The sequence below is a fragment of the Pogoniulus pusillus genome, chromosome 12, assembly GCF_015220805.1.
Source record: "Pogoniulus pusillus isolate bPogPus1 chromosome 12, bPogPus1.pri, whole genome shotgun sequence".
Lineage (NCBI taxonomy): Eukaryota > Metazoa > Chordata > Aves > Piciformes > Lybiidae > Pogoniulus > Pogoniulus pusillus.
The window spans coordinates 29900902-29928544 of NC_087275.1; the positions used below are offsets into that span (position 1 = coordinate 29900902).

The 27643-nt window shown below is 49.8% G+C and overlaps 1 protein-coding gene across 2 annotated transcripts in view; it reads left to right on the forward strand.

Moving 5' to 3' along the window:
• PCYT1B (phosphate cytidylyltransferase 1B, choline) overlaps positions 1 to 23724 on the forward strand; it is a 45667-nt gene extending 21943 nt beyond the window's left edge. For both annotated transcript variants that reach the window (XM_064151988.1, XM_064151987.1), the window contains exons 2-8: positions 1743 to 1842; positions 3151 to 3267; positions 6303 to 6454; positions 8518 to 8596; positions 13708 to 13850; positions 14366 to 14554; positions 20779 to 23724. In XM_064151988.1, coding sequence (XP_064008058.1) covers positions 1743 to 1842; positions 3151 to 3267; positions 6303 to 6454; positions 8518 to 8596; positions 13708 to 13850; positions 14366 to 14554; positions 20779 to 20985 — 987 coding nt within the window. In that variant the 3' untranslated portion in view covers positions 20986 to 23724. The remainder of the gene's footprint in view (positions 1 to 1742; positions 1843 to 3150; positions 3268 to 6302; positions 6455 to 8517; positions 8597 to 13707; positions 13851 to 14365; positions 14555 to 20778) is intronic.
• Positions 23725 to 27643: the final 3919 nt, after the last annotated feature.

Sequence of the window (27643 nt, forward strand, 5' to 3'; positions counted from 1 at the left end):
TATCTCTGTAATTCTTTTTGTTTGGTTGGGGTTCTTTCCCCTCCCCCCCCCCATCACTTAGATACTAATGGTGATGATTTTCTGCAACATCTGAGATTATGAAGGAAAAAAAAACAGGAAAGAAAAATGAAAGGGAAAATAAAAATCTACATAGAATTTTAGTGCCTTTGGGCACTGGTTTAGTGCTTTGCTTTACTGTTGCTATAAACAAAATCACAGAATCACAGAAGCATCCAGGTTGGCAAAGCCCCTCAGGATTACCAAGTCCAACCTAGAACCCTACTCTACAGGATTCACCTTAGAATCATAGAATCAGTCAGAGTTGGAAGGGACCACGAGGGTCATCTAATTCCAATTCTCCTGCCATGGGCAGGGACACCCTACCCTAGAGCAGGCTGCCCACAGCCTCAGCCAGCCTGGCCTTAAACACCTCCAGCCATGGGGCCTCAACCACCTCCCTGAGCAACCCATTCCAGGCTCTCACCATTCTCATGCTCAACAACTTCCTCCTCACTCCACTCTGAACCTACCCACCTCCAGCTTTGTTCCATTCTCCCTAGTCCTGTCACTCTCTGATATCCTAACAAGTCCCTCCCCAGCTTTTTTGTAGGTCTTCTTCAGGTACAAAAAAGCAGAGAGTCATTTAGATTGGAAGAGATCTCTCCAAGCCACCCAGTCCAACCTCCTTGCTCAAGCAGTGTCAGCTAGAGCAGACTATCCAGGACTGTATGCAGTTGAACACCTCCACAGACAGAAACTCAGCAGTCTCTCCAGTCAACCTTCCTGTGATGTTTGCCCACCCTTACTGCTTTCTCCTACATTCAGATGCAATTTCACATGCTTTGATCCGAATTCATTGCCTTAAACCATATCGCTGGGCACCACATCCAAACCACCCTTAAACACATCCAGGGTGGGTGACTCCACCACCTCCCTGGGCAGCTCATTCCAGTCCCTGACCACTCTCTCCATGAAAAACTTCTTCCTAATGTCCAATCTAAACCTCCCCAGTCTCAACCTGAGGTCATTCCCCATGTTCTGTCTCCAATTACCTGTGAGAAGAGCCCAGCAGCAGCCTCTCCACAATGACCCTTCAGGTAGCTGTAGACAGCAATGAGATCTCCCCTCAGCCTCCTCTTTTCAAACTAGACAGCTCCAGCTTCCTCAGTCACTCAATCATAGAGTCATAGAATCAACCAGGTTGGAAGAGACCTGCAAGATCATCCAGTACAACCTATCCCCCAGGCCTATCCAATCAACTAGACCATCAGTAAATCAGCAGAAAGAAATAAAAATCAGGAGAAAAAGCTGGCTATGATTTTTTAAAGTCTTTGTGGCTGTTTTACTGCTATCCTCTGACCTTTCCTTGCAACAAGCCAGTGAACCCAGAGGTGAGTAGCAATTAGGCATGGCATGTCTTAGAAGTGTCAGAATCACAGAATTGTCAGGGTTGGAAGGGACCTCAAGGATCATCTAGCTCCAACACCTCCTGCCGTGGGCAGGGACACTTTTCCACTAAATCAGCTTGCCCAGAGCTCCATCCAGCCTGGCCTTAAAAAGTTCCAGGAATGGGGCTTCCACCACCTCCCTGGGCAACCTGGGTGACCAAAAGGCAAAAATCTACAGAGAACAAACCAACATTAAGCCTAGTTACATCATCCTGGTACAGTTAAGTCTTTCTTTTCTAAATGCTTAATACAACCCCCAAATTTCCTTTGTGTTTTTGCTTTCCTTCCTTGCAGACCCTGACGGCACCTGCCCCGTTTGCAGATGAAACAAGCTGTCAGTGCCAAGCCCCCCATGAGAAGCTAACCATTGCACAAGCCCGCCTGGGGACACCAGGTACGTGTAGAGAGCTACAGCAGCAGCACCATGAACACTACCAAAGCAAAGGCTCTCCCTGACAAACATCTGTCAGTGCTCCCTGCTGCCTGCCACTTGGAAGCAGAAAGGCCTGTTTGGTATCTGCTGCTGTCAGGTCATGGGGAAGAAACCAGCAACTACTGGGCAATTATCTTCTGTTAGAGAAAGAGCAAGAGAAAACTTGTCAGGTTAAGAGTCGGTGTTTTCATGGTTGTCTGCATGTTGGTCAGAAGGAAGGTTTGCCACCCCACTCCAGCCAGCCCTAAATGGTGTTGTACAGTGGCTGCCTCCTGGATTTTCTTCCCATAGTGCTTCTGTGTGCTGGAAAACTTTCACTAATGTTCTTGTCGACAACCTCAGGCCTTAAGTGGCCTTTGCAAAGAAACCATGCCAAATTTCTTTAGGTGGGCACTCATGATAGGTCTGGGAAAATGAGATAAAGTCCCAAATATCTACTTCAGTGCTCCCTAAAGTCCTCAATTACTTATTTGAAATAAGCTTTTAAAGTGCATAGATTTCACAGAGGGAACCCACAGCTTTCCAGTTAGCTCTGCAAGGAACAACGTTCTCCCATGGAGCTCTGGATGTCCTGAGGGCAGAGACATCTCTCTGTGGCTCTGGAGCACATGGCTGATCTTAGCTCTACTGTTCTTTTGCTTGGAGATGGCACAGCTGTCAGAGGGGTCATTTGGTGAAGCAATTCCTTTTTCTGTTTGGGGGCTGTTGCTGAAGATTTCATACCAGAATGCAAGTTACAAAGAGGATGGTGAGCAAAAAGAAAGAAGTGATAAGCTGGTTAGAAGAGAAGAGCTTGGGGAAAGTTTGAATAAAGGGAAGTGGAAGGTTTCTGTGCAAGAGTTGAGCCATCTATTTTCACAGAGGTAAGCTGTAGAGAAAAAGAAAGTCACAGACAAGAGGGAAGGAAAATGAAAAACTAAGGAAAAGATGGGCAAAATCCAGAAGGCAGAACTGACTGGAAAGCCAGGGAGGAAAGAATGAGACATATGGTAGATCTAACTCCAAATGAGGCAGGAAGATGACATTTGTGCTAAATTAGAATATGAGGATGATGGCTGATAATAAATAGGCTAAGTCCGAGAGACAACCGCAGAGAGTACAGGGAAGAAGAAGTAATGAGCTGGAAGAAACACTGCATGGTGCTTTTGAACATCAGAACTGGGGTAAATCTCCACAATCATCTGCTCTTGGAACAAAAACCTGTCCAGCAGAATTAAGCACAACTGGGTTTGGGGCTGAAAAATCACAGTAATGTTTCTGTCTCCACAGCTGACAGACCTGTCAGAGTGTATGCAGATGGGATATTTGACCTCTTCCACTCTGGCCACGCTAGAGCTCTTATGCAAGCCAAAACTCTTTTCCCAAATAGCTACTTATTAGTAGGAGGTAAGATCAGAATTATTTATTGCACTGCATTTTTGCTTCTGTGCTTCAGTATCAGCGTTATTGCCGTGCTCGAACCCCCAGCTGTTTATACACTATGCCTTTGAATGCTGCTTTCACTCTGGGGGCTTTCTAGAGGTGATTTGCCTCGAATTACATCTCACAATTGCATCAATTAAGGTAAAAGTCAAATCCTGCCCTCAGCAACACAGGCACAATTCCCATTCTAGTCGAAGCGGGTGCCTGCGTGACTCTCAGCTTAGAATAGCTCCGTATGAATAATTTACCTTTTCCAGTTACTCGCTCAAAATTGTTCAAAGCTGGAGATGAGTGAATGAGATCAACCACTCATTTATTTCTGGCCCCTCAGTCACTCTGCTAGCCAGGCACTGCCCGTGGTTCCTGGCTCCTGGCTAACCAGAACAGTACCATGGGTGTGCAGACCCAGCCTTTAGCATCAGGAGAAGAGCTATATCTGACCCTTTATCGCTGGAGATACAGGTTTAGCTCATAATCTAAAGGTGACTTTCAACTCACATATGTCTCTGGGCAAGTTACTTTCTTAACCTTTTGGGTTTTGCTGTGAATATCTTCTTTTTCTGCTGTGTGGTTGGCTAGCAGCTGTTCAGTAGTTGGTGCTTGCCTGAGGAGTCACCAAAGGGTGGCTCTTTTCCTGCCTAGCTCACTGTGCAAGCTCTGTTCTCATGAGGTCCCCTAAACATGCATTTCATTTCCAGTTTCCCTGCACATAAACATTTAACAACAACCATCAGCTGCTCAGATGCTTTGATGATAACAGTGAATGTGAATCCAACATTCAGAAACTCCCTAAGATGCATTATTTTCTGTCTCTGTGGCAAGGCAGTCGAAAAGTGGGGAAAAGAAGACCAAAAAACTTCTTATAAATAAGCTTTTTTGTTTTGTTGTGGCAATTCCCTTGGAGCTTCCTGGCAGAGAAAGGGGATATCCCTTAGGAAGGAAACATTTAGTACTTTCTTGCCTTCCTGCTGAGCCAGATAGCTTGCAGAAGAAGCAAGTGGAGGTGAAAAGCTGTGAGGTTCAAAAAAAAGCAATGCAAGTTATTTAGGTTTTGTTGTCCCAGGTCACGGAAGGAGCTCTGGGACAATAAGCATGGCTCTTTTGAAATTCACTGCCTAGCTTCACTTTGGCCTTCTCTTTGGAGTGAAGGACAAAGCAGCTAGCACTCATCAGCACCTTTTCCCAGCGAGGCACTGTGCCTTAGCATGTTTAAAAACTGGGCAGCTTTCCACACCCACATCCAATTTGTGCTGCAAAAGCCGTGGTGTGATGTTGTCTTTGTGGGCATCACAACCAGCCCCTTCTACTTCTTGCTCTGAAGACAATTCTTTGGAGCTAAGTTTACTTGTTTAATAGACATTTCTGCCTTCCCAGATCAGTCATTAGAGCAGAATGACAGAATCAAAAGGAAATACAGAGACACTGTGTCTGCACCACACATGAACAAACAGTCACCCAAAAAAATAACCCTTTCTACTGAATGTAGGCAAAAATATCTCTCTTCCAACCATTTTAGTAGACCTTTTCATCCAGGAATAGGTAGCTTTAGAGTTCATAAAGGCTGTAAATACATATAAATACAGTCTTGGAGGGGATCTTTCTACTGAAAATGCTTTGATCTCCATTAAATTTCTTGTCAGCAGGCATAAAAAAATTACTTACTAGGACAGAGCAGCTTTTTTGCTAGCTGAAATTCATATGTCTGTTATTACCTGGCTTTGAATTTTGCACAAGCTCCAGGGCTAGCTAAGCCTTCTGACATTTTTTCCTACTTTAAAGGTCCTTAACAACCATCACAGCAAGAACACCCATTTTAGATTTCAAAAACAGCCTGCATCTTTGCCAGCACCTTGCCTGATAGGTTGATGTTTTCGAGTTAGAAAGAAGCAGCAGCTGTAGGGCTGCTCTCTCGCTTCCCTGCAGCACTGAGAGCGATGCATTTATCGTCTGTCAAGTGCATTGACTGTTTGTCCTGGTGTCACAGACAGGTGAGATCCAAAAGCACAAGTCTGACCTGTGGTGAAGGCCAACCACTGAGAAGCCAGCTGTAAATGGGTATCACACGTGGAGTGTGAAGTGATTGTTGAAGCTGTGATATTGGGCAGAGTGGCAGTTGTGAGGACAGGTCGTTGTGCTTCACACAATGTTATGTGGCTAGGAAGAGAATTCATCACTTCTGTAGTCCTCTAGTAACATGGGGATTGCTTCTTTTCATTTTGGGAGCAAGGTGACAAAGTATTGGTACACAGAGCGTTAAAGATGCAGGATTTCTGTACTTTAAACTTTGCTTATTCCACCTGTGGCTTCTCCCAGTCCTTTCCAGGGGAGTTTCCTTCTACAATTTCCCATCCAAAAGTGGCACAAGCCTTGTCTCTCTTTTCATGAAACCTGCTGACCTGAGAAACAGATTCCTCTGCAGCCTGCCATGGCTTGTTTTCCATCAGTGTTTATCTAGTGAGAATCTGTTCTGCTGTGACTTCGAGCATTGTTTACATAAGAACACCAAGCAGGAAGAGGAGGGCCAAGACAGGCTGAGAGACCTCCATCGTTAGAAACTCAGCTGCACATGGCCTTAGGCAAACCTGCTGTAGCTGATCCTGCTGTAAGGAGGCTTGGTTGGATTGGGTGATGTCCAGCTGGGTCTTACTGCCTCAACCATTCCCTGGTATACAGGAAGTTTGCAAGCTCTCTGTGACTGCCAATGCTGCACTTTTTGCTTGGTTTTAAAGCATTGGCCATCACCCCTGGAACTTCACAGTAAATGAAACTCCCAATTAAAAGTGTGATTGAATTGCCTCAGCGTGTGCATACCATAACACCTGAGGTATCCTACAATATTTCACACTCAAACTGCAGCTTCAGAAAGGGAAAAGAATCTCTAAGAGGTTGTAATGTTAGCTATGATAATAACTGAGTACTTAAAGGCATTATTAATCAACTGCTGGACATGCTGCTTCAACTGAGTGTGGAAGCCTTTTGCTGATACTTCCATGTTTTAGTTTGCAGTGATGATTTAACACATAAATTCAAAGGCTTCACTGTGATGAATGAAACTGAGCGATATGAAGCCCTCAGACACTGTCGTTATGTGGATGAGGTCATCAGAGATGCACCCTGGACACTGACACCTGAATTCCTTGAAAAACATAAGGTACCTTTCACCCCTTTAACCCTCCCTTGCCCTTTCTAGGCTAACAGTTCAGAATAAATAGCAAGTCTGTGAAATTCTCTGAGCTGGAGCGGGTCCAGAGGAGGGCCACAAAGATGGGCAGAGGGCTGGAGAGCTTCCCCTGTGGGGACAGGCTGAGAGAGTTGGGGCTGTTCAGCATAGAGAAGGCTCCAGGGACACCTTAGAGCAGCCTGCCAGTACCTGAAATGGGCCTACAAGAAAGCCAAGAAGGGACTTTATACAAAGGCTTGTAGTCAGAGGAGAAGAGGGAATGGATTGAAGCTTGAGGAGGGTAGCTTAGGCTGGAGATTAGGAAGAAATTCTTTCCAGTGATGGTGGTGAGACACTGGAATGGGTTTGCCCAAGCTGGTCATGGGTACTCCCCTCCCTGAAGGTGAGGCCAGGCTAGATGAGACCTTAAGCCTGGTCTAGTGGAAGGTGTCCCTGACAAGGCTGGGGAGTTGGGACTAGCTGATCTTTAAGGTCCTTTGCATCCCAAAGTATTCTATGAATGCATGAAATTATTTAGTTCAGTTACTTGCAGTCACTGAGAAGGTAGATGGCATCTATCAGGAATAATGAACTGCACCAGGACAGGCTGGGAAGTGATCTGCTGGAAAGCAGCCCTGTGGAGAGGGACCTGGGGATCCTGGTGGACAACAAGTTAACCATGGCACAGCAATGTGCCCTTGTGGGCAAGAAGGCCAATGGGATCCTGGGGTGTATTAAGTGCAGTGTGTCCAGCAGATCAAGGGAGGTTCTCCTGCCCCTCTACTCTGCCCTGTTGAGACCTCATCTTGAATACTGTGTTCAGGTTTGGGCTCCCCAGTTTAAGAGGGACAGGGATCTGCTGGAGAGGGTCCAGTGGAGGGCTACGAGGATGATGAGGGGACTGGAGGGCACGGCTTATGAGAAGAGGCTGGGGGACCTGGGGCTGTTTAGTCTGGAGAAGAGAAGACTTAGAGGGGATTTGATAAATGTTTATAAGTATCTGAGGGCTGCCAGGAGCAGGGGGACAGGCTCTGCTCACTGCTCCCTGGGATAGGACAAGGAGCAATGGATGTTAAGTGCAGCAAAAGAGGTTCTGCCTCAACACAAGGAGAAACTTCTTTACTGTAAGGGTCACAGAGCCCTGGAACAGGCTCCCCAGAGAGGTTGTGGAGTCTCCTTCTCTGGAGCCTTTCAAGGCCTGTCTGGATGTGTTCCTCTGTGATCTGTGTTAGATTGTATTGTCCTGCTCTGGCAGGGGGGTTGGACTCGATGATCTCCTTGGGTCCCTTCCATCCCCTGATATCCTGTGATCCCGTGATCTTTGGCAGGAGATGTTATGTTTGTCTTGCCTTTTGGTTTCAATATGCTGACAAGTTCTATAGTGGGATTTTTGAATGGCAAAATAACACTGAAGAATTATTTACAAACTGACTTTCAGGAAAGGAGATCATGACCCAGAGAAGTTATTACATAGTGACTGAAGCCCTGAATTAAAGGCATGTTTCTTACTAATAGCAACAGGTCAGAAATACCTGAAAATGTCATCTGTCCTCTAAAAGGCAGGACAGAATTTCTTGTGTCCTGTTTGTCTTGCAGTAGCTATGAACCTTAACAAAAGCATCATTAACTAGGATGTATTTTAGTGTTCCTATCACTGGGTGATGAAAAACCAGCTTGGCAGCCTCAAGGAGGCAGAATCCTCCTGCCTCTGTGGTGTCAGAAGCTAAGGCTTTGCTACTTGCCTTTGCTCTTCCAGTAGCAATAAAAGCAGGAATGGGTAGCTTAATTTTTCTACAGGGTATCACACAGAGGCAGACAGAGCCATGTGTTGATGGCAGTGCTGCTGGGGCCAAGCTTTCTGTTCTTTCATAATTGATCATACAACACAGCAGCTGTAGGCCTAAATCTAGTGCAATATTCTAGGTGATGGCTTTAGGATGAGAATGTCCAAGTCAGCTGAAGTTGAGGAAAGAGATGGTCCTCCACAACGCCCCCCACCACTGAAGCAAAAGTGAGTGATGGTGGCATGTGATTCTTCTTCTCTTCACTGGCAGATTGACTTTGTAGCCCATGATGACATCCCCTACTCCTCTGCTGGCTCAGATGATGTATACAAACACATAAAGGAGGCAGGTAAGGGCAACTTCACATTCTTTGCACCTTCCTTTTCAGCCTCAGCTGCAATGGGTTTACTGTGCTTTGACCATAACTACTAGGAGAGAAGCAGCAGAAATAAAGGTCATGTTGTCTTAGACCCTTACGGTAGGTCCTGCTGACTTCAGCTGATGGCTTCACTTTGTGAAGCCACAAAGGATGTCCTTGGCTGAATTCCTGCCATAACCTCCAGGAAACCATTCATATCTGTCACCAAAGACTCCCATCTGGATTTTAAAAGCACATTTAGAGTGCTCAACTAAGAGCTTTGGGTGGATGAAAATGAGTTTAGTTCCAACAGCAGCCTAGCCAGCTTCAGTCATGTGTTGGAAACCACAAATGACTCCTTGACACAGCCCAGTCCTGAACACAGGCAGACTTCATGAGTCAGGATCAACTTCTGATTTGCACCAAGAGTTCCTTTCACTACACTGGCAGAGGGTGTAAATCAGTGCCAGAGGAGGAGCTGAACCATGAGCCAACACTTGCACTTGCAGCCCAGAATGCTAGGGACATCTTGGGCTACATCAAAAGAGTGGCCCGCAGATGGAGAGAGGTGATTCTGGCACTTTGCTCTGGTGAACCCTCACCTGGTGTGCTGCATCCAGCTCTGGAGCCCTTGACACAGGAAGGACATGGACCTGATGGAGCAGGTCCAGAGGAGGACCACAAAAACGATCAGGAGAGTGGAAGACCTCTGCTGTTAGGTCAGGCTGAGGGAGTTGGGGTTGTTCAGACTGGAGAAGAGAAGGTTCCAGGGAGACTTAAGAGCAGCCTGCCAGTACCTGAAGGGGGCTACAAGAAGGCTGCAGAGGGTCTGTTTGCAAAAGCCTGCAGTGATAGGATGAGAGACAATGGTTTCAAATCACAGAAGAGCAGATTTAGATTGGATGTTAAGTTCTTTATCACGAGGGTGGTAGAACACTGCAACAGGTTGCCAAGGGAGGTAGCTGAAGGTGTCACTGCATTGTTACCAGACTTAGCTGGAGAGTGCCCAAACTTGGTACATCCTTCTCTGTTGTGTGTGCACTGCACCCCTGCCCAGCAACACCCCGATGAGGCATTCAGACTTTGCAGAATAGAATACAGACTTACAGCTTCAGGGACTTGTGGTCCATCCTGCATCTGTCACTGTGACGTGCTGGAGGAGTGACTTCACTCTTGTAAGCCTGAATTTTGCTACATGTAATCTGGGAGATCAAGTGGGAGATCCTTGTTACCAATACAGGCTGGGGCATGTGATAGAGCAGCCCTACAGAAAAGGACTTGAGAGTGCTGGTAGATGAGAAGCTGGATGTGAGCCAACAATGTGCACTTGCAGCATGGAAGGCCAGTGGCATCCTGGGCTGCATCAGAAGCAGCATGGCCAGCAGGTGGAGAGAAGTGATTCTGCCACTCTGCTCTGGCAAGACTTCATTTGGAGAATTGTGTCCAGCTCTGGAACCATCAATCCAAGGACATGGACCTGATAGAGCAGGTCCAGAAAACAGCCACAAAAATAATGAGAGGGCTGTGCTCCATTGAAGATAGGCTGAAAGGATTTGAGCTGTTCAGCAGAAGAAGAGAAGGCTCCAGAGAGACTTTAGAGCAGCCTTCCAATACCTAAAGGGGGCATATAACAAACCTGAGGAGGGACTGTTTACAGGGGCATGAAGCAATAGGACAAGGGGCAGTGGTTTGAAACTAGAGGAGGTTTAGATTGGACATCAGGAAGAAATTCTTTACTCTGAGGATGGTGGGACACTGGAACAGGTTCCCCTGGGAGGTGATGGAGGCTCTATCCCTGGAGACTTTCAAGGTCAGGCTGGTCAGAGTCCCATCAAGTCTGATGTAGTTGGGGATGTCGATCCTTACTGCAGAAGGGTTGGACTAGGTGACCTTTAAAGGTCCCTCCCAACCCAGGCTACCCTATGAATCTGTAATGCTCCAGAAGAGCACTCTTGCAGTGGAGGATTTCCCTGCTCCTAGGGGTTTTGTTTTAAGCAGACCAATGCCGTGGATGCATTCCCCTTGTTCCAGTATGTCCATCAGCAAGTTTGCTGAGCACACCAAGCTGTGTGGTGCAGCAGCCAGGCTGGAGGGCAGGGATGCCATCCAGAGGCACCTGGACAGGCTGCAGAGGTGGGCACAAGCCAAGCTCATGAGGTTCAACAAGACCAAGTGCAGGGTCCTGCAGCTGGGTCAAGGCAATCTCAAGCACAAATGCAGGCTGGACAGTGAGTGGCTGGAGAGCAGCCCTGAGGAGAGGGACTTGGGGGTGCTGCTGGAGGAGAAGCTCAATGTGAGCCAGCAATGTGCACTTGCAGCCCAGAAAGCCAACCAGAGCCTGGGCTGCAGCAGCAGAAGTATGGCCAGCAGGGCCAGGAAGGTGATTCTCCCCCTCTACTCTGCTGTGCTGAGACCCCACCTGGAGTCCTACATCCAGTTCTGGAGCCCCTGGGACAAGAGGGATGTGGAGATGCTGGAGTGTGTCCAGAGCAGGGCCAGGAGGATGCTGAGAGGGCTGCAGCAGCTCTGCTATAGGACGGACTGAAAGAGTTGGGGCTGTTCGGTCTGGAGCAGAGGAGGCTCCCAGGTGACCTTCTTGTGGCCTGCCAGTATCTGAAGGGGGCCTACAAAAAGGCTGGGGAGGGACTTTTTAGGCTACCAGGTAGTGCCAGGACTGGGGGGAATGGCACAAAGCTGGAGATGGGTAGGTTCAGCCTGGCCATGAAGAGGAAGTTGCTGAGCATGAGAGTGGTGAGAGCTTGGAATGGGTTGCCCAGGGAGGGGGTTGAGGCCCCATCCCTGGAGGTGTTTAAGGCCAGGCTGGATGAGGCTGTGGGCAGCCTGCTCTAGGGTAGGGTGTCACCCTGTCCATGGCAGGAGAGCTGGAACTGGCTGATTCTTGTGGTCCCTTCCAACCCTGACTGATTCTATGATTCTGTTTTCCCACATCAGGTTGTTGGGGAGCAGAGAAGCAAATGGGATCTGTGGAGTTCCTCATGTAGATTCCTCCATGTTCCCATTTCCCCACTGCCTTCAGTGGGTGGGAGGGCACAGAGACAATGGTGAGCTGAGGTCATGGTGTGCTGACTAAACCTCTGCACATCTGTGACAGTCAGTTTGGAAAACATGAATCAGTCCAGTCCATGAAGCATACAAAAATTAATGTATGACTAAAGGTGATCTTCTCCTATGTGGCCTTATGCATCTGCCTGCAAACAATTCCACTTCTGGCTTAGCAAGAGTGAGGTTTGGATTTTCTTCATGTGTTCTTGCAGCTCCTATCTCTAAAGACTTCTGGCTCAAAGTGGGTTTCACTGCTTCCAAAAATAGTTTCCTGACTGACTGCTGTAAGCCTGAAAAGCACGACCAGGGAAACCTCTCTCTTCTTGATTAAAGCAATCTTTTAGCAGAGTATTAATTAGAGACCAGAAAAGAGAAATACCACATAGCCTTTAGTCCCAAGAGGCTGCTAAGCTTCTTGAGTTCTGCTCCAGATCTTTTTTTAACCCTGGGAAATCACAGGATGTATCTGGTTGGAAGAGACCTCCAAGCTCATCCAGTCCAACCTTCAACCCAGCACTGAAGGGTCAGCACTAAACCGTGGCCCTAAGTGCCAGGTCCACAGGCTGCTTGAACACCCCCAGGGATGGAGACTGCAGCTCTGGGCAGACCATTCCAATGTTTGACAACCCTGGTGCAGCCTGGAACCATTTCCTCTGCTCCTGTCTCTCCACCAAGGAGCAGAGGCTGCCTGCTCCTCTCTCCAACCTCCCTTCGGGTAGCTGCAGAGAGCAATGAGATCTCTCCTCAGCCTTCTCTTCTCCACACTGAACACCCTCAACTCCCCCAGCTCCTCCTTGTAGCCAAGGTGCTTCAGGCCCTTCTCTGGACAGGCTTCAGTCCCTCATTGTCCTTCCTGTAGCGAGGGGCCCAGAACTGAACACAACACTTAAGGTGTGGGCTCAGCAGTGCTGAGCACAGAGGGATGATCCCCTCCTGTCCCTGCTGCCCACAGTGTTTCTAACCCAAGCCAGGATGCCCTTGGCTTTGTTGGCATGAGCACTGCTGGCTCATGTTCAGCTAATTATCAACCAATACTCCCAGGTCCCTCTCCAAGCCACAGCTTTCTAACCACACATCCTCAAGCCTGTAGCTCATCATGGGGTTGTTGTGACCCAGGTGCAGGACTTGGCACTCAGCCTTGTTGAGCCTTACAGTTTCAGTCTAACCTGTCCAGATCCCACTGTAAAACTTCCTTATGACAGCAGACCAACAGAGCCACCCAGCTTGGTGTCATCTAGAGACAGAAATGCCTGAGCATTGATTTCCCATTAGCTACAGCAACCTTTTAAGACAAAGCACTATTCTTTTGCAAAATCATTTCCTCTCTTACCCCCTCATCAGCACCTTGATGTTGTATGTAAGTGCCAGTAGTAATCTGTTGGAGCAGGGAGAGTGGGTATGACACTGACTCAGCCAGGTGTAGTCCCTACATCATATCCATAGTTGTTCACACTATTATCATGCTTCAGTCTTCCTGTTACAAGCTTCTGGCATCTCCAGGGTGTTTCCCAGTTACTGGAACACATTTTTTTACTGAAGTTTCTGGGTTTGGTCAAGGCCAGAGACTGCTCTGTTTTTCTCAGCAGAGCAAAGATGGAGTAGAGAGGAGAGTGACAATACACAGGAAGGCAGTAAATGGCCTTTCAGTGGCAGCAGTGAGAGCTTACCCCACCCCCTCCCCCAGCCTTGCTCCTTCACAGGACATTAAGTGCTGCACTCGGTGAATTGCCCAAACCAGGAGATTGAGCATTCCTGGCTTGGGGAGCCCCTGCCGGTCTAAACTCTTCCACATCACAGCCGACACTGGGAAGAGGACAAGTTTCAGCCTTTCTGAAGACCTGGGGGAAAGGAAGGGTACAGCAACCTAGGACCTTGCCCAAGCGCTCCCGGGAACAGCAGGAAGGAGGCAGGAACGCAAGAGGCAGAATTGCAAGGCTCTTACCTCCGGCCAGGCGTTTCGTGGACATTCTCAGCTTCCTGCTGCGCCCCCTGGTCCTGATGTGCTGTCTCAGCAGGCTCTCTGTTCCCACTTTGCTCAGGAATGTTTGTACCAACTCAGAGAACCGAAGGCATCTCCACATCCGATATCATCACAAGGATCGTGCGGGACTACGACGTCTACGCCCGGCGCAACCTCCAGCGAGGCTACACCGCCAAGCAGCTGAACGTCAGCTTCATCAACGTGAGTACACCACCTGCAGCTGCTCCTCCAAAACCCTCTCCTTCAACCCCTAGTGTGGAGGAAAGGTTGAGAAAAGAGATCTTCCTCCCTCCTGCTGCTTTAAAAATAGCTAGGAAGAACTTGATTTAAAAGCTGAGGGTTGTTTTATTTGTGCCTATCAATCATAGAATGGTCTGAGTTGGAAGGAACCTCCAAAGGTCATCTACTGCAAGCCCCTCTGCAGCATGCAGGGACATCCTCAGCTAGAGCAGGATGCCCAGAGCCCTGTTGAGCCTCACCTTGATTTGCCATTGGAATGAGCTGCCCAGGGAAGTGGTGGAGTCGCCATACCTGGAGGTGTTCAAGCAAAGCCTGCATGAGGCACTTAGTGCCACAGTCTAGATGACTGGATAGGGCTGGGTGCTAGGTTGGACTGGATGATCTTGGAGGTCTCTTCCAACCTGCTTGATTCTGATTCTATGATTTCCAAGTCCTTAAATCTGAACTCTCTGTCCACACTTTTTCTCTCCAAACAGGAGAAGAAATATCGCTTTCAGAACCAGGTGGACAAAATGAAAGAAAAAGTCAAGAATGTGGAAGAAAAATCAAAAGAATTTGTTTACAAGGTGGAAGAGAAGAGCCATGACCTCATTCAGAAATGGGAAGAGAAGTCCAGGGAATTCATTGGCAACTTTTTAGAGCTGTTTGGACCCGATGGAGCGTGGGTAGGTATTCTGCTATCCCAGGAAGCCTGAGTGGTTTTTCTTTCTCCTCTCTAACACAGAGTGAGAGCAGATTCTGTTGGTGCAGACTTGGTTTTGAAAGCCAGAACAGCAGGGTAACAGCAGACCTGCTTGCTGGATCCCATATCACAGCCAGCACTGCTGCCAGAGGATTTCCCACTTCCAGCTGTTGATTCTTTGGAGTAATTTATGTCACAGAATCACAGAATTAACCAGACTGGAAAAGACCTCTGAGATAATCAAGTCCAACATATCACCTAATACCCTCTAATTAACTAAACCATGGCACCAAGTGCCTCATCCAGCTTGCTTTGAAACACCTCCAGGGATGGTGACTCCACCACCTCCCTGGGCAGCCCATTCCAATGCCAATCACTCTTGCTGTGAAGAGCTTCCTAACATCCAGCCTAAATCTGCCCTGGCACACTTTGAGGCTGTGTCATTCTGTCACTGGGTGCCTGGGAGAAGAGACCAACCCCACCTGGCTACAACCTCCTTTCAGGTAGTTATAGAGAGCAATAAGATTCCCCCTGAGCCTTCTCCAAGCTGAACACCCCCAGCTCCCTCAGCTGCTCCTCACAGGGCTGTGCTCGAGCCCCCTCACCAGCCTGTCTGTGGTGAAGGTGCAGTGCTGGAGGTGACAGTACACACCAGCAGTCGCAGCAGCACACCAGGCTAGTGCCTGGGTTGTCCCCAGCAGCACAGGCAGCAGGGAGGAATGGCACACTGGAGGAGTGGTGAGGGAAATGAGGACCGTGGAGAAGTTTTTCAGTAGTTCCCTTCATGCTCTGTTCTGCAGAAGATGACAGTTTTCTGGCTCTAAACTACTGACTTAAAGTCCCAAGAAACGATCTTCTGTGCCCAGTGGTCAGGCTCATCCTACTGACTGCTGGGAAAGCTCAGGTGGAGCTGAAGCACTTTCAAAGCTCACCTCAGTATATCCCCCCACTTCAGAGCACCCTCCAAACAGTCCTGCCTCCCATCTTTCAGTTCAGATAGCCTAGCAGACCTTAATCAGCTTTGTTTTCTTGCACTACTGGGCTCCTCAATTCAAGAGAGATGTTGAGATACTGTAACGTGTCCAGAAAAGGGTGATGAAGCTGGGGAGGGGCCTGGAGCACAGCCCTGTGAGGAGAGGCTGAGGGAGCTGGGGTGTGCAGCCTGCAGAAGAGGAGGCTCAGGGCAGAGCTCATTGCTGTCTACAACTACCTGAAGGGAGGCTGTAGCCAGCTGGGGTTGGGCTCTTCTCCCAGACAACCAGCAACAGAACAAGGGGACACAGTCTCAAGTTGTGCCAGGGCAGGTCCAGGCTGGATATTAGGAGAAAGTTGTTGGCAGAGAGAGTGATTGGCATTGGAATGGGCTGCCCAGGGAGGTGGTGGAGTCACTGTCCCTGGAGGTGTTGAAGCCAAGCCTGGCTGAGGCACTTAGTGCCATGGTCTGGTTGACTGGCTAGGGCTGGGTGCTAGGTTGGACTGGATGATCTTGGAGGTCTCTTCCAACCTGTTTGAGTCTATGAATTGTAAAGCCTTGATCCCATTCCCTGGCTTTTCCCTCTTGACACTGCATACCAATGGCACTTTAAAAAAGCCCTTTGCTGATCAAACCTTTAACTAGCTTTGGTGAGAGAAAAGCTGCTCTACAAAGAGAAGGGGAAGGGAAGGTGGCCTCCTGTTTCCTGAGTTAGTGTCCCAGCCACAGAGACCTTTGCTAACAACAAGAGGAGTGAAATTTCCTCCTAGTGTTGTAGGAAAAGCATCGGTGACAGCAAGCTGAGAGGTGGTTGTGGCTTTTTAAAACTCAGTTGGAGCCTTGGCAGCAGGAAAGGCTTTAAAAATACTGATAACTTGTTATTAGTGTCAAAATTGTTATTAGCATTAATTTCCCTCCTCACTGTTAGGTAGATGCTGCTTTTAATGTTGACATTAACAGTAAAGGAATCATTCTGGGCATGCTGCATTCCTAAATCAGCGATTTGCAGGCCATTAATATGCTGTTATTAGTCCACAAATAATTACTGTATTATGCTTTATGCCAGCATCAAGTTTCTAAAAGTAAGGGCCACATAACCCACACACACACAAAACCAAGCCCATTTGTGAAAAAGGTCCAAATGTCAGTTTTCTAATGTCAAGATGTCTGTAATTCATAGGCAGTTTTGCCCACCTGTGCAATCCTCTATGTGGGAGAGTCACAGAGGGCCCAGAAACAACAATTAATGTGGCAGGAAATGTCTGTTCTGGCGTGAGAGAGAAGCCCCAAACAGCCCAGCGTGGAGGTCCCGATGGCAGAGATGCTGCTCCATGGAAGCAGAAGGCAGTGACGTTCATTTCACCTCCTCTCAGACACGTGCAAGCAGGCAGCAGAGAGAAAGCAAGGTTCACAGGCAGGCTTTCCTTGCCAATCTCCCTCACAAGTGTCCCTTCAGACCAACTTCCCTCTATTCTGTGCACAGAGGGAGTCAAGGATGGTTCATGGAATCAACTGGGCTGGAAGAGACCTACAAGCTCATCCAGGCCAAGCTGTCACCCAGCCCTATCCAATCAACCAGACCACAGCACTAAGTGCCTCATCCAGGCTTTGCTTGAACACCTCCAGGCACAGCCACTCCACCACCTCCCTGGGCAGCCCATTCCAATGCCAATCACTCTCTCTGACAAAAACTTCCTCCTAACATCCAGCCTAGACCTGCCCTGGCACAACTTGAGTCTGTGTCCCCTTGTTCTGTTGCTGCTTGCCTGGAGAAGAGCCCAACCCCAGCTGGCTACAGCCTCCCTTCAGGTAGTTGTAGACTACCTGAGATCATCCCTAAACCTCCTTTTCTGCAGGCTGCACACCCCCAGCTCCCTCAGCCTCTCCTCATAGGGTTTGTGTTCCAGGCCTCTCACCAGTTTTGGTGCTCTTCTCTGGATGTGTTCCAGCATCTCAACATCTCTCTTGAACTGAGATTGAATTGATTGAATTGGTTGCACTGGGAAATGGCTGCATCACCTCAGACATCAGCAGGGGCTCAGATAAATCCTACAGGTTACAACTACAGCCCAGGGACACTGTTCATGCCACACTGTTTCCCCACAGCCTGAACCCAGCAGGAATCAGCAGCTGTCTGTCAAGCCCAGCTTGCACTTCTTTGGTAAGCAGAGGAACATGGACATTCCAGGCAGGAAAATTCAGACATAGGCAAAGTTTTTCTGTCTGGTAGCAAGTGTGCCAAAGGCAAAGCATCTTTCCCTGATCTGGTTGAGAGTACCTGAACTTGCTTGAACCAAGACTTTGAAATCATTTTTCCACCACTGGTAGAGGTGCAGAGTGCACCCAACCTTGTCTTATCCTCTGGTATGTCGAGGAAGACATTAACGAGCAATGTTCTGCTTCTTCAGCACCCAGGAGCCTGAGCAGCACCCCTCTTAGGAAGACTTTGCCCGCAATGGACCTGACTTAGTGAGCCTGCTAGAGCACAGTTGAAGGGGAGGAGTCTCTCTGGAGGCAGGTGAATTACACCACCTCCTCCTCCTCCTGCGGAGGTTTGGCCAGCAGCAGGGAGGTTAAAGGCGGCAGGAGGCAATGTGGGCTGGTCAGGAACTTCAGGATCACACAATGTCAGGGGCTGGAAGGGACCTCGAAAGCTTATCCGGTCCAACCCCCCTGCTAGAGCAGGAACACCTAGAGCAAGTCACACAGGAACACATCCAGGCAGGTTTTGAATATCTCCAGAGAGGGAGACTCCACAACCCTCCATGGCAGCCTGTTCCAGTGTTCTGTCAACCTGACAAGGAAAAATTTCCCTCTCGTGTCTAAATGAAACTTCCTATGCCTCGGCTTCCACCCCTTGCCCCTTGTCCTGGCATCAGGCATCACCCAGCAGAGCCTGGCTCCATTTCCCCCAGCACTCACCCTGTACATAAACATTGAGGAGGTCACCTCTCAGCTCCTCTTCTCCAAGCTAAAGAGCCCCAGCTCCCTCAGTCCCACTTCCCCTGCTGAAGGTGTGAGCACACCAGCTGAGGGAGGGAACAGGTTTCCTAAGCCTAGCTGAGGGCCTCAGCAGGAAGGCAGGATTCTCCTTTCCATCTCTGGCTTATGTGGCCCAAGGTATAGTCAATTGCCCCCTCGAGATACTCATGTGAGATACCAGCCCAGCTGGGACACTTGGATCTCCCCCAGCACTGCAGTGTTACTGAGCTGGTAAGGCACCAGGAGCAGGAGGCAGTCAGGGAAAAGGATATTTCCTATAGAATCATAGAATCACAGAATCAACCAGGTTGGAAGAGACCTCCAAGATCATCCAGTCCAACCTATCACCCAGCCCTATCCAGTCAACCAGACCATGGCACTAAGTGCCTCATCCAGGCTTTTCTTGAAGACCCCCAGGGACGGTGCCTCCACCACCTCCCTGGGCAGCCCATTCCAATGCCAATCACTCTCTCTGTGAAGAACTTCTTCCTAAGCTATCCAACAGCTTTCCTCTGTTGGCAGTTACCTTCAGCGAGAGGATGAAACAGACTAAGTCAGGCCAACAAACCCTCACTTTCTTTGACCTAAAGAGATTTCTTCCTCTCCTGCCACTGAATTTCAACAGGCTTCAGGGCTTTACCAGCCCTGCTGACATTCTCAAAGCTGTTAACAGCAGAAACCTTCCTCCATCCAAATGCTTCCTGGCACCACTTACCAGGAGCAACCACCATCTGCTAACTCTTCAGCTTTTAGGCAGTCCTGGCTATTTTGGGCCTAGCAGCAGTGGAGGGGTAGGTTCCACGCTATGGATCCTTATGCAGTGAGAGCCTTGCTAAGCCTGGCTCCAGGCAGGAACTGCTCTGTCATTCTGCATCACAGTGACGTCCAGACTCTAAAACTAACTTCATGTGATAAAGATATAAATGAAGTAAGGGAGAGCTCAGAGAGGAACAGCCAAGTTTGGTATTTGTGCCCTGTGGTTAACCTCCAGAATTAGCAAACACCAGCAGCCTGATGGGAAAACCTAGCATCTGGCTCTGCACTGGCAGGGAATACTGAGTTTCAGAGAAGGGGAGGAAGAGCAAGATGGGCAGCCACATGCTTCTTGGCTGGGAGGAAGGTAAGCCCATAGCAGAGTCACTGCAGGGAGTAGGGGGGAGGAACAAAACACAAACCTCAAGCTGAAAAAGTCTGGGGATTGCAGCTGCTCAAGCAGGCATATTCTGACTCCATTCTGCACAAGTATTGAGCTCCTGGACCCCAGTAGAACCTTACCTGTCTGGGCTGACTCTTGCATTCCAGCCCAGCATCGACAGCGAACCCACTGCCAGTGCTGCAGCCGAGCCTGAGCCTGCATCCCTGAGCCTCCATGCCCAGGAGGAGCTGCAGGGCTCTCACCTCTGCCATTCTCCATGTGAAGCCTGCAGCCGCCACGCAGCATGCGCCACACCTTCTGTCACCCAGCCCAGCAGCCACCCAGGTGCTGACATCTAGCAGCTCACTTGACTGGAAAGCTCTCTTCCACCCCACCAGCTCTAGCAGGCCTCCACTCAGCTTTGCAACTGAAAGATGACAATAAAGCCCAAAGCAGAAGGCTGAGCCTGCATGTGTTTCTCTTTTCAAAGACACTTAAATCCTGACACCCCCACTTTAAGGGTCTAGGTGGTGCCTGCTCCGGGTAGTTGGGGAAGTGGTATTTGACAGGCACTGGGACTTCCTTCTTTCACAAGGGAAAGAGGAAAGAAGTCTAGATGAGCCAGGAAACTCGGTAGGAGATGGGTGTTTTTTATCCCAGTGTGCTGAAAGGAAAAGATCCTGAGAACAAGGAATATGAAGAGCTTTTTGAGACACAGTTTGACCAACACATGGAGACCCTGCCCAAAGGGAGCTCCCCCTGGCTGGCTTAGGACTATGCAGACAGTGTCTGAGCTAAAAGCTCATCATGTAAAAAGCAGGTTATGACAAGCACAGCAGGAGAGGCAAAGGCTGCCTAGACCGAGCTGGCCACGCTTCAGAGCGGAGTCACAGAATGTTAGGGGTTGGAGGGGACCTCCAAAGGTGATCCAGTCCAACCCCCCTGCCAGAGCAGGAGCACCTAGAGCAGGTCAGACAGGAAGGCATCCAGGCAGGTTTGCAATGCCTCCAGAGAGGGAGGCTCACTTGTCTCCCAGGTGAGCAGGCACAGCACCTCCGCCTGCCCACAGGCTGCCCTTCCCCTCCGTGCCTTACCTCTCCTCCCTTTGCTTTCGCAGAAGCAGATGTTCCAGGAGCGCAGCGGCAGGATGCTGCAGGCCTTCTCTCCGCGGCAGAGCCCCAGCAGCAGCCCGACGCGAGGCCGCTCGCCGTCCCGCTCTCCGTCCCCACCCTGGCTCTTCAGTAAAGCCTCCCCTCCTTCTTCTCCCAAAGCTGCCTCCGCCTCCCTCAGCAGCATGAGCGAGGGAGACGAGGATGAGAAGTAAGAGAAAAGCTCTATTTGTTTTAGCCATGAGACAGAAGAACAAGCTATGAACTCAACCACTGGATGGGGAGAAGCACGAGGAGCAGCTGAGGGTATCTCTGACAGCAGGAAACGTGCTCTGGGAGAAGATGCTGAAAAACTGGAGCACAGCAAGGCAGATCTCAGGAAGAGCTTATCCTATCCCCACTCCCTCGTGGTGCCTGGAGGTCAGGCCGGGCCAGCAGTGCTTGCCAGACATGCTCCTGTGGACCGACAGAAGGACTCCTCTCTCTGCAGGCTCCTGTCCGTGCGTCACTGCCCTTGCAGCTGCTGCAGCCAGGCCAGCAGAGAACTCTGCAACCCGTGAGGCTGGCAGCCAGAGCCAGCACACAGGCATGTGGTGGCTGCAGGCCATGGATGGAGAAGATGCAGTTGTACTGGACACTACTAACCTTGAGCTCTTCTGGCACATGAAGCAATGGCACTGCTGCAGCAAATGCAGCCAGAGACAGGAAACAGGAGACCTTTTTCCTCACTTTTTGAACAAAGCCTGTCCCAGACCTCAAACCGTGCCAGCAAAATGGGAGAGCTCTCCAGCCAAGTTGGTGGAAATCCATTTAACATATTCAAGCTACTGAATGCTGCTTGCTGACCAAGCCTCTGTGTGGGGTGTAGGTAGAGCTGGGCTGTGTTTGCTTTACCAAATCGCCCTCTGTGTTCCTAGTGCCTGAGCAGCTACCTGATCGCTTCTTGTCGCTCCCTGGCTTTGCACTGCGGAGGCAAGGAAGTAAAAGAAGAGTCAGCCCCAGCTGGAATGTGGTGGTGTAGGAACCAGTTTGAAGACACCCATGATTTTTACTGGTGAATTATGGAAGACACAGGTGGAACCTCAAGGCCTTGGCACCTCCTAGAAAGCCCTGCTGCTTACAGCTACGTGTCGCTAAACAACGAGCACCGCAGTGCTGCTGTCCTCAGCTGCTACTCAGCTACTTCAAAACGAATTGCTCATCAACAGGGCTTGAAGAGGAACCCCTCCCACGGGAGTTCCGAGGCCACTCTTGGAAGAAAAGGTGGGAAGAACAAGGGAAACCTTTAAAACAGAGCTAGGCTTGGGGATTGTCTTTGTGCTCACGACACCTGTAGAGCCTGAAGGAGAGCCACAGAAAAGGTAGCTTTCCCCTCCCCTCCATGCACTGACTAGATCTGCTTCCAGCTTGGCAAAGTCAGACCTGCCTGGTGTCCAGCTCCAACCCCTCGGCCCCACAGCCGGCCCTCGGTGAGGTGGTGGCTGCAGGATTTCTGAGCACGGGGAGACCCCCACGCCCCGCGGCTGCAGGAGGCGCTAAGCCGCTAGCACCGCGTTAGGGCTGCAAAGCAGTGATGTAGTTTTGCCTGGCACAGCCTCCTCAGCACATGGGCACATCGAAGCTCGCCAGCCCAGCAGTGGCTTGGTGTCAGGTCAGGGAGGTGCCACTGCCTCCCTGTCCCACCGAGAGCCTGGGCCTGTGGCACAGCAGCAAAATGGGCACTGTGCCACCGCTGCCCACAGCTGCACACTCATCAGGCCAGGCTGCGGGGTGCAGCACTAGGCAGCACGGCGCTAGCTTCCTGCAAAGGCAGTTAGGAGAGGGAGGGCTCCCAGTGCTTCTCAGAATAACGAGGGGAAAAACCCAAACGACTGTAAAGGAACATCCCTTTGAGTGCTGGGCTGCAAGTATCTGCTGGCAGCAGTTCCCCCTAGGCCTCCAGGCTTGCCTCGTTGAGTGACCGAAGAGGGGAGTACCTTTCCGTTCTTCTTCTCCAGGTAACTTTCCAGGCAGGTCAGTTACAGACCTCTGTACCAGGCACCAAATTAGCCTCACACTGTTCACTCCCTACAGCTTTCATCCCTCACCCACTACTGGGCAATTAATGGTTCTTTAGGAACGCTTTACACACGCCCCCAGAGTGAGCCTGCGACATCTTGTCGCTTGCTTTGTCTCCTGGAGTCGAGCCAGGTCCTTCCCCACTGAGCTGCAAAGAGAGGAGCAGGGAATGAGGTAACCTACGGCTCTCACTGGGAAGCTCAGAGGGACAGCCACAGCCAGTTCAGCTGCCACCAGCTGTGCGCCTGATGGGACGATGCAATCAAGACCTTTTCTCAGCCTTAGGCAACCTGTTACTGTAATTTGATACCTGGGATGCACTCCTTCAGTTTTCCTGAACCTTAGCAAGTCTGAAGTCTTCCCATCACAAACCACTCCCCCAGCACAGGAACTGTCTGCTCTCTGCTGGTGCTGTTTATACGATGAGCCAAGTTCAAACGCGGCAGAGGTGAGCAAGTTTTTGTTCTTCTTAACCCTTGGGGGGGGTTTGGTTTCTTTGCTTTGATTTCATAGCACTTAACTGTTCAGCAGCCCCTTCGCAAGTGGTTTGAGTGGAAGACAGCACCATGACTTGTAAATAGGAACTGGAACAAGCCTCACCAGTCACCTCTTCTGAACAGAAGCCGTTTCTCAGTCACAGGTGGCTGCCCAGCAACAAAGCCATAGACTGTACCAGGCGGCCATTCACACGTAGGATACCAATAAGCTGAAGCCTTTGCCCTGCTGGTACAGACACCAATATCCATGTGCTGTCTCCAGCAAACCAGAACCTCATGGAAGGCAATTTTGCACTTCTGAGTCATGGTTTGGGTTTTATTTTTCATGAGTGTTGCTTTAATTCAGTCCTACTTTATCAGCCAAGCTCCACCTGAAAAATAAACAGCGTACAACAGCGAGTGCTGCCTCCTACCTTCATTTTACAGCACCTCTGGGCACACACAGCCCTCATCTTAAGCCCCACTGAGAGCACAGCGCTGGTAATTATCCCCCTCCTTTGTACACGGCGCTTATTATCCCTATCCTTTGTACCCCAGGTGCTTGACACCCCCACCAAAGCCACTACATCAACTTCAACCTGCCCCAAATCCTGTTGCTTGGGTCACCACTGCTGCTCTCTGCTGACAGGATCACATCTCTCTGCTTTCACCCACATTTTTCTGGCTGCAAGGCAAAGGTGGGGAAATGCTGCCTCCGCCAGCAAGGCCACAGCATGAGATGCCAGAAGCCCAAGACCTCCCTTAGCCTCTGCCCCCCAGCCCAGTGTAAGCAGGAGCCACTCCTAATCCTTCATTGTGGATGGAGGAAAGAGGCAGACACTTTGGCTCAGCTTCTGAAAACCAGCCCCAGCTGTGATGACCCTGTGTGTGCCAGGATGGTGCACAGCTGTGCCAGACTCATGTGGCAAACATGAGCCAGAGAGATGAATCCTGACACTGCCTTTTGGCCTTGACTTCCTCCAGCTACGTTAGTCTGATGCCTGAATGTCTCCTGCTTCCCTCTTTTCCTCTTGTCCTTCCCTTAAGAACAAAGTTCTTACTACAGCAGCTGTAGAAAAGAGATTGCTCATTTACTGAGCAATCCTGCCCCAGGCAGAGAGAAGCTGAACCAACAGATGGGGAGTTAAGGACTTCCCAGCTCAGATGTTTGAATTCCAGAATGAGCCAACTTCAGTGTCCTACAGCAGAAGAACTGTTTAAAGGCACAGCAGCCACCCCAAAATGCTTCCCCGTGACAGAAGGTGTTCTGGGACTGCTTTGAGCCATGTCTCGCATCCCTTAGGAGCCAAATGAGATTCCCCTGTATGCTTCCAGGAGCAGGGAAGTCAGCTCGGCAGCAATCCTGCTTCTCTTCTGCCACTGAGCTGCCTCCCCAGCCCTGTGGAGAGGGACCATGTCTGATTAATGCCTGCCAACCACCTCACTGCCAAAAACCTAGGTGCCAGTTGCACACATCCACGAACCTGCACTGCTGCCAGCACTCCGGGAAGGGACCACTGTGCACACAGGATTGACCTAAACCCAGGGGCAACAGCAGCCATCACCCAGACCAGCACAGAGCCACAGATGCTGCAGGGAGTGGAGCATTTCCCTGCTGAGGACAGTCTGAGGGAGTTGGGGCTATTGAGCTTGGAGAGCAGAGGAGCCTGAGAGGTGACCTCACTCATGTTGATAAAGATGTGCAGGGCAGTGTCAGGAGGACAGAGCCAGGCTCTGCTCAGGGATGTCCAATGACAGGACAAGAGACAATGTGTGCAAGCTGGAGCAGAGGAGGTTCCACATGAACAGCAGGAAAAGCTTTTCTACTGTGAGGGTGCCAGAGCCCTGGAACAGCCTGCCCAGAGAGGCTGTGGAGTCTCCTCTGCACACCTTCCTGTGTGACCTACTCTAGGTGCTCCTGTTTTAGCAGGGGGTTGGACTGGATGAGCTTTGGAGGTCCCTTCCAGCCCCTAACATCCTGTGATTCTGTGAAATGTTTGCTTCATAGCTTGCAGGAAAACACAAGCAAGCAGACAGAACGTGACTGGAGTCAGTTTCACCCTTTTTAGCACCGAGGGCTGGCAGCAACACCAATTACTACTTTAAGAGACACAGCAGTGAAAAACTTGACTTCAAAGCTGTCTGCTGCAAGACTTCCCTTTCCCCTGAAAATAACAACCTAAGTGCTGAACAAAGCCTAGCAGCCAAAAAAAAAGGCATGGGTTGTACAACCAGAAACTGATCCCCTCATTACCAATTGTTCTTCTGCATAAGCCTGTGTCCTAGAGCCACAAATCTTCATTATACTGCTTGCTGCTGCAGCTAGATGTGGAATATTATGTGGTACAAGCTGACAGCTTTTGCAGTTTTCAGCTACTTAATTAACCCACCCAGCTCCTGTGAACATCCTGTGGTGGCAAATGGGAAGCAGTGAGAAAGTGCAGCAGGCAGTTTTAAAATAAATTCTTCAGCTGGAAGAAAATTATCTCAGCTCTAGCAAAATTCTGACCATCTGGAGCCTCGTTTATTACTCAGTAAGAGAGTTAATGAGTCAAGCGAGTCTCCAGGCATTTTCCTGCTCTGGAATTGCTTGCTAAGAAACTTTTTCCTCTCTCCCCTCTCCCTCCATTTTCTTTAATAAATTATGAACACATAGAAAACTTCATGGAAAGCTGAAAGAAACCCAAGGGAGTGGCCTCAGGTGTTGTTTTGTACCAGATAGTTCAGAGCAGTCCAAGCAAACTCGCTTCAGGAAGGTTTATACAGCAGGAAAAAAGATGAACCCAGAAGCTGCTCACCTGCTTAGAGAAGCACAGAATGGTTTCGGTTGGAAGGGACCTCAAGGAGCATCCAGTTCCAACCCCCTGCCATAGGCAGGGACATCTCTCACTAGAACAGGTTGCTCAAGGCCTCATCCAACCTGCTCCTGAACACTTCCAGAGAGGTTGTGGAGCACAGAATCACCCAATGTGATCTTTGATCACATTGGGTGATTCTGTGCTCCACGACCTCTCTGGGCAACCTGTGCCAGTGTCTCACCACCCTCACTGTAAAGAGTTTCTTCCTAACATCCAGTTTAAATTTGCCCTCTGCCAGTTTAAACCCATTCCTCCTCATCCTGTCATTACAAGACCATGGAGTCCAACCATAACCCAGCTACTGTAACTACTGAAACAATTTGCTTCTGGTTCCAAACTGCTCTAAGAGCTTCTGGTGCTTGCAGGTCAGGAAATCAAAACCTGAAAGCAGCTTGGATGCACTGGAAGCAGCATTTGATGGTGCTGACCAAAGGAAATCTCACTCTGCACTCTTCATCGACCTCAGAGCAATTGTCAGCACTGCCAAAAGAGGTAGCTCAATCCCTGCCTTCAGCACTTGGTCCTCCCAAATCATAATCACAGAGTGGTTTGGGTTGGAAGGGACCTCCAAAGGTCTAGTCCAACCCCCTTGCAGTCAGCAGGGACATCCTCCACTAGATCAGGCTGCTCACAGCCTTGTTGAGCCTGACCTTGAATAGCTCCAGGGTGGAGATTTCTCTTACTAAAGCGAGAAAAAAAGAATTTGGAGTTCTTGCCAGAGGCTATTTGCAAAAGCAGCACTGTGTAGATAAGAGGCCTGAACACTTTTTACCTCAAGGTTCTCAGAAAGGAGCAATGAATCCCTGCATAAAACAGAGAGCAAACCAAGAGCAGATGGGGAGACAGGATTCTGTCACTGTGCTCTGGTGAGACCTCACCTGAGTACTGTGTCCAGCACTGGAGCCTCAACACATGGAGGACATGAACCTGATGGAGCAGGTCCAGAGGAAGGCCATAAAGATGATCAGGGGTTTGGAACACCTCTGCTATCGGGACAGGCTGAGGGAGCTGAGGGTGTTCAGCCTGGAGAAGGCTCCAGGGAGACCTCATAGCAGCCTTCCAGTGCCTGAAGAGGCTACAAGAAGGCTGCAGAGGGACTGCTTACAAAGGCTTGTGGTGATAGGACAAGGAAGAATGGTTTCAAGCTAGATTGGATGTTAGGGACAAGTTCTTTACTATAAGCATGGTGGAACACTGAAACAAGTTGCCCAGCAAGATCTCCAGGGATGAGAGATCCCTGGAGATCTTCAAGGTGAGGCTCAGTACCTGTGAAAAGAGCTGAGGCTCTGCTGCTTGGAGCAGAGAGGTGACCTCACTCATGTTGATAAAACGTGCAGGTGAGTGCCAGGAGGCTGGAGCCAGGCTCTGCTGGGTGATGCCCAATGCCAGCACAAGGGGCAATGGGTGGAAGCTGAGGCATAGGAAGTTCCATGGAAACATGAGGAGGAATTTTTTCCCATGTGAGGGTGCCAGAGCCCTGG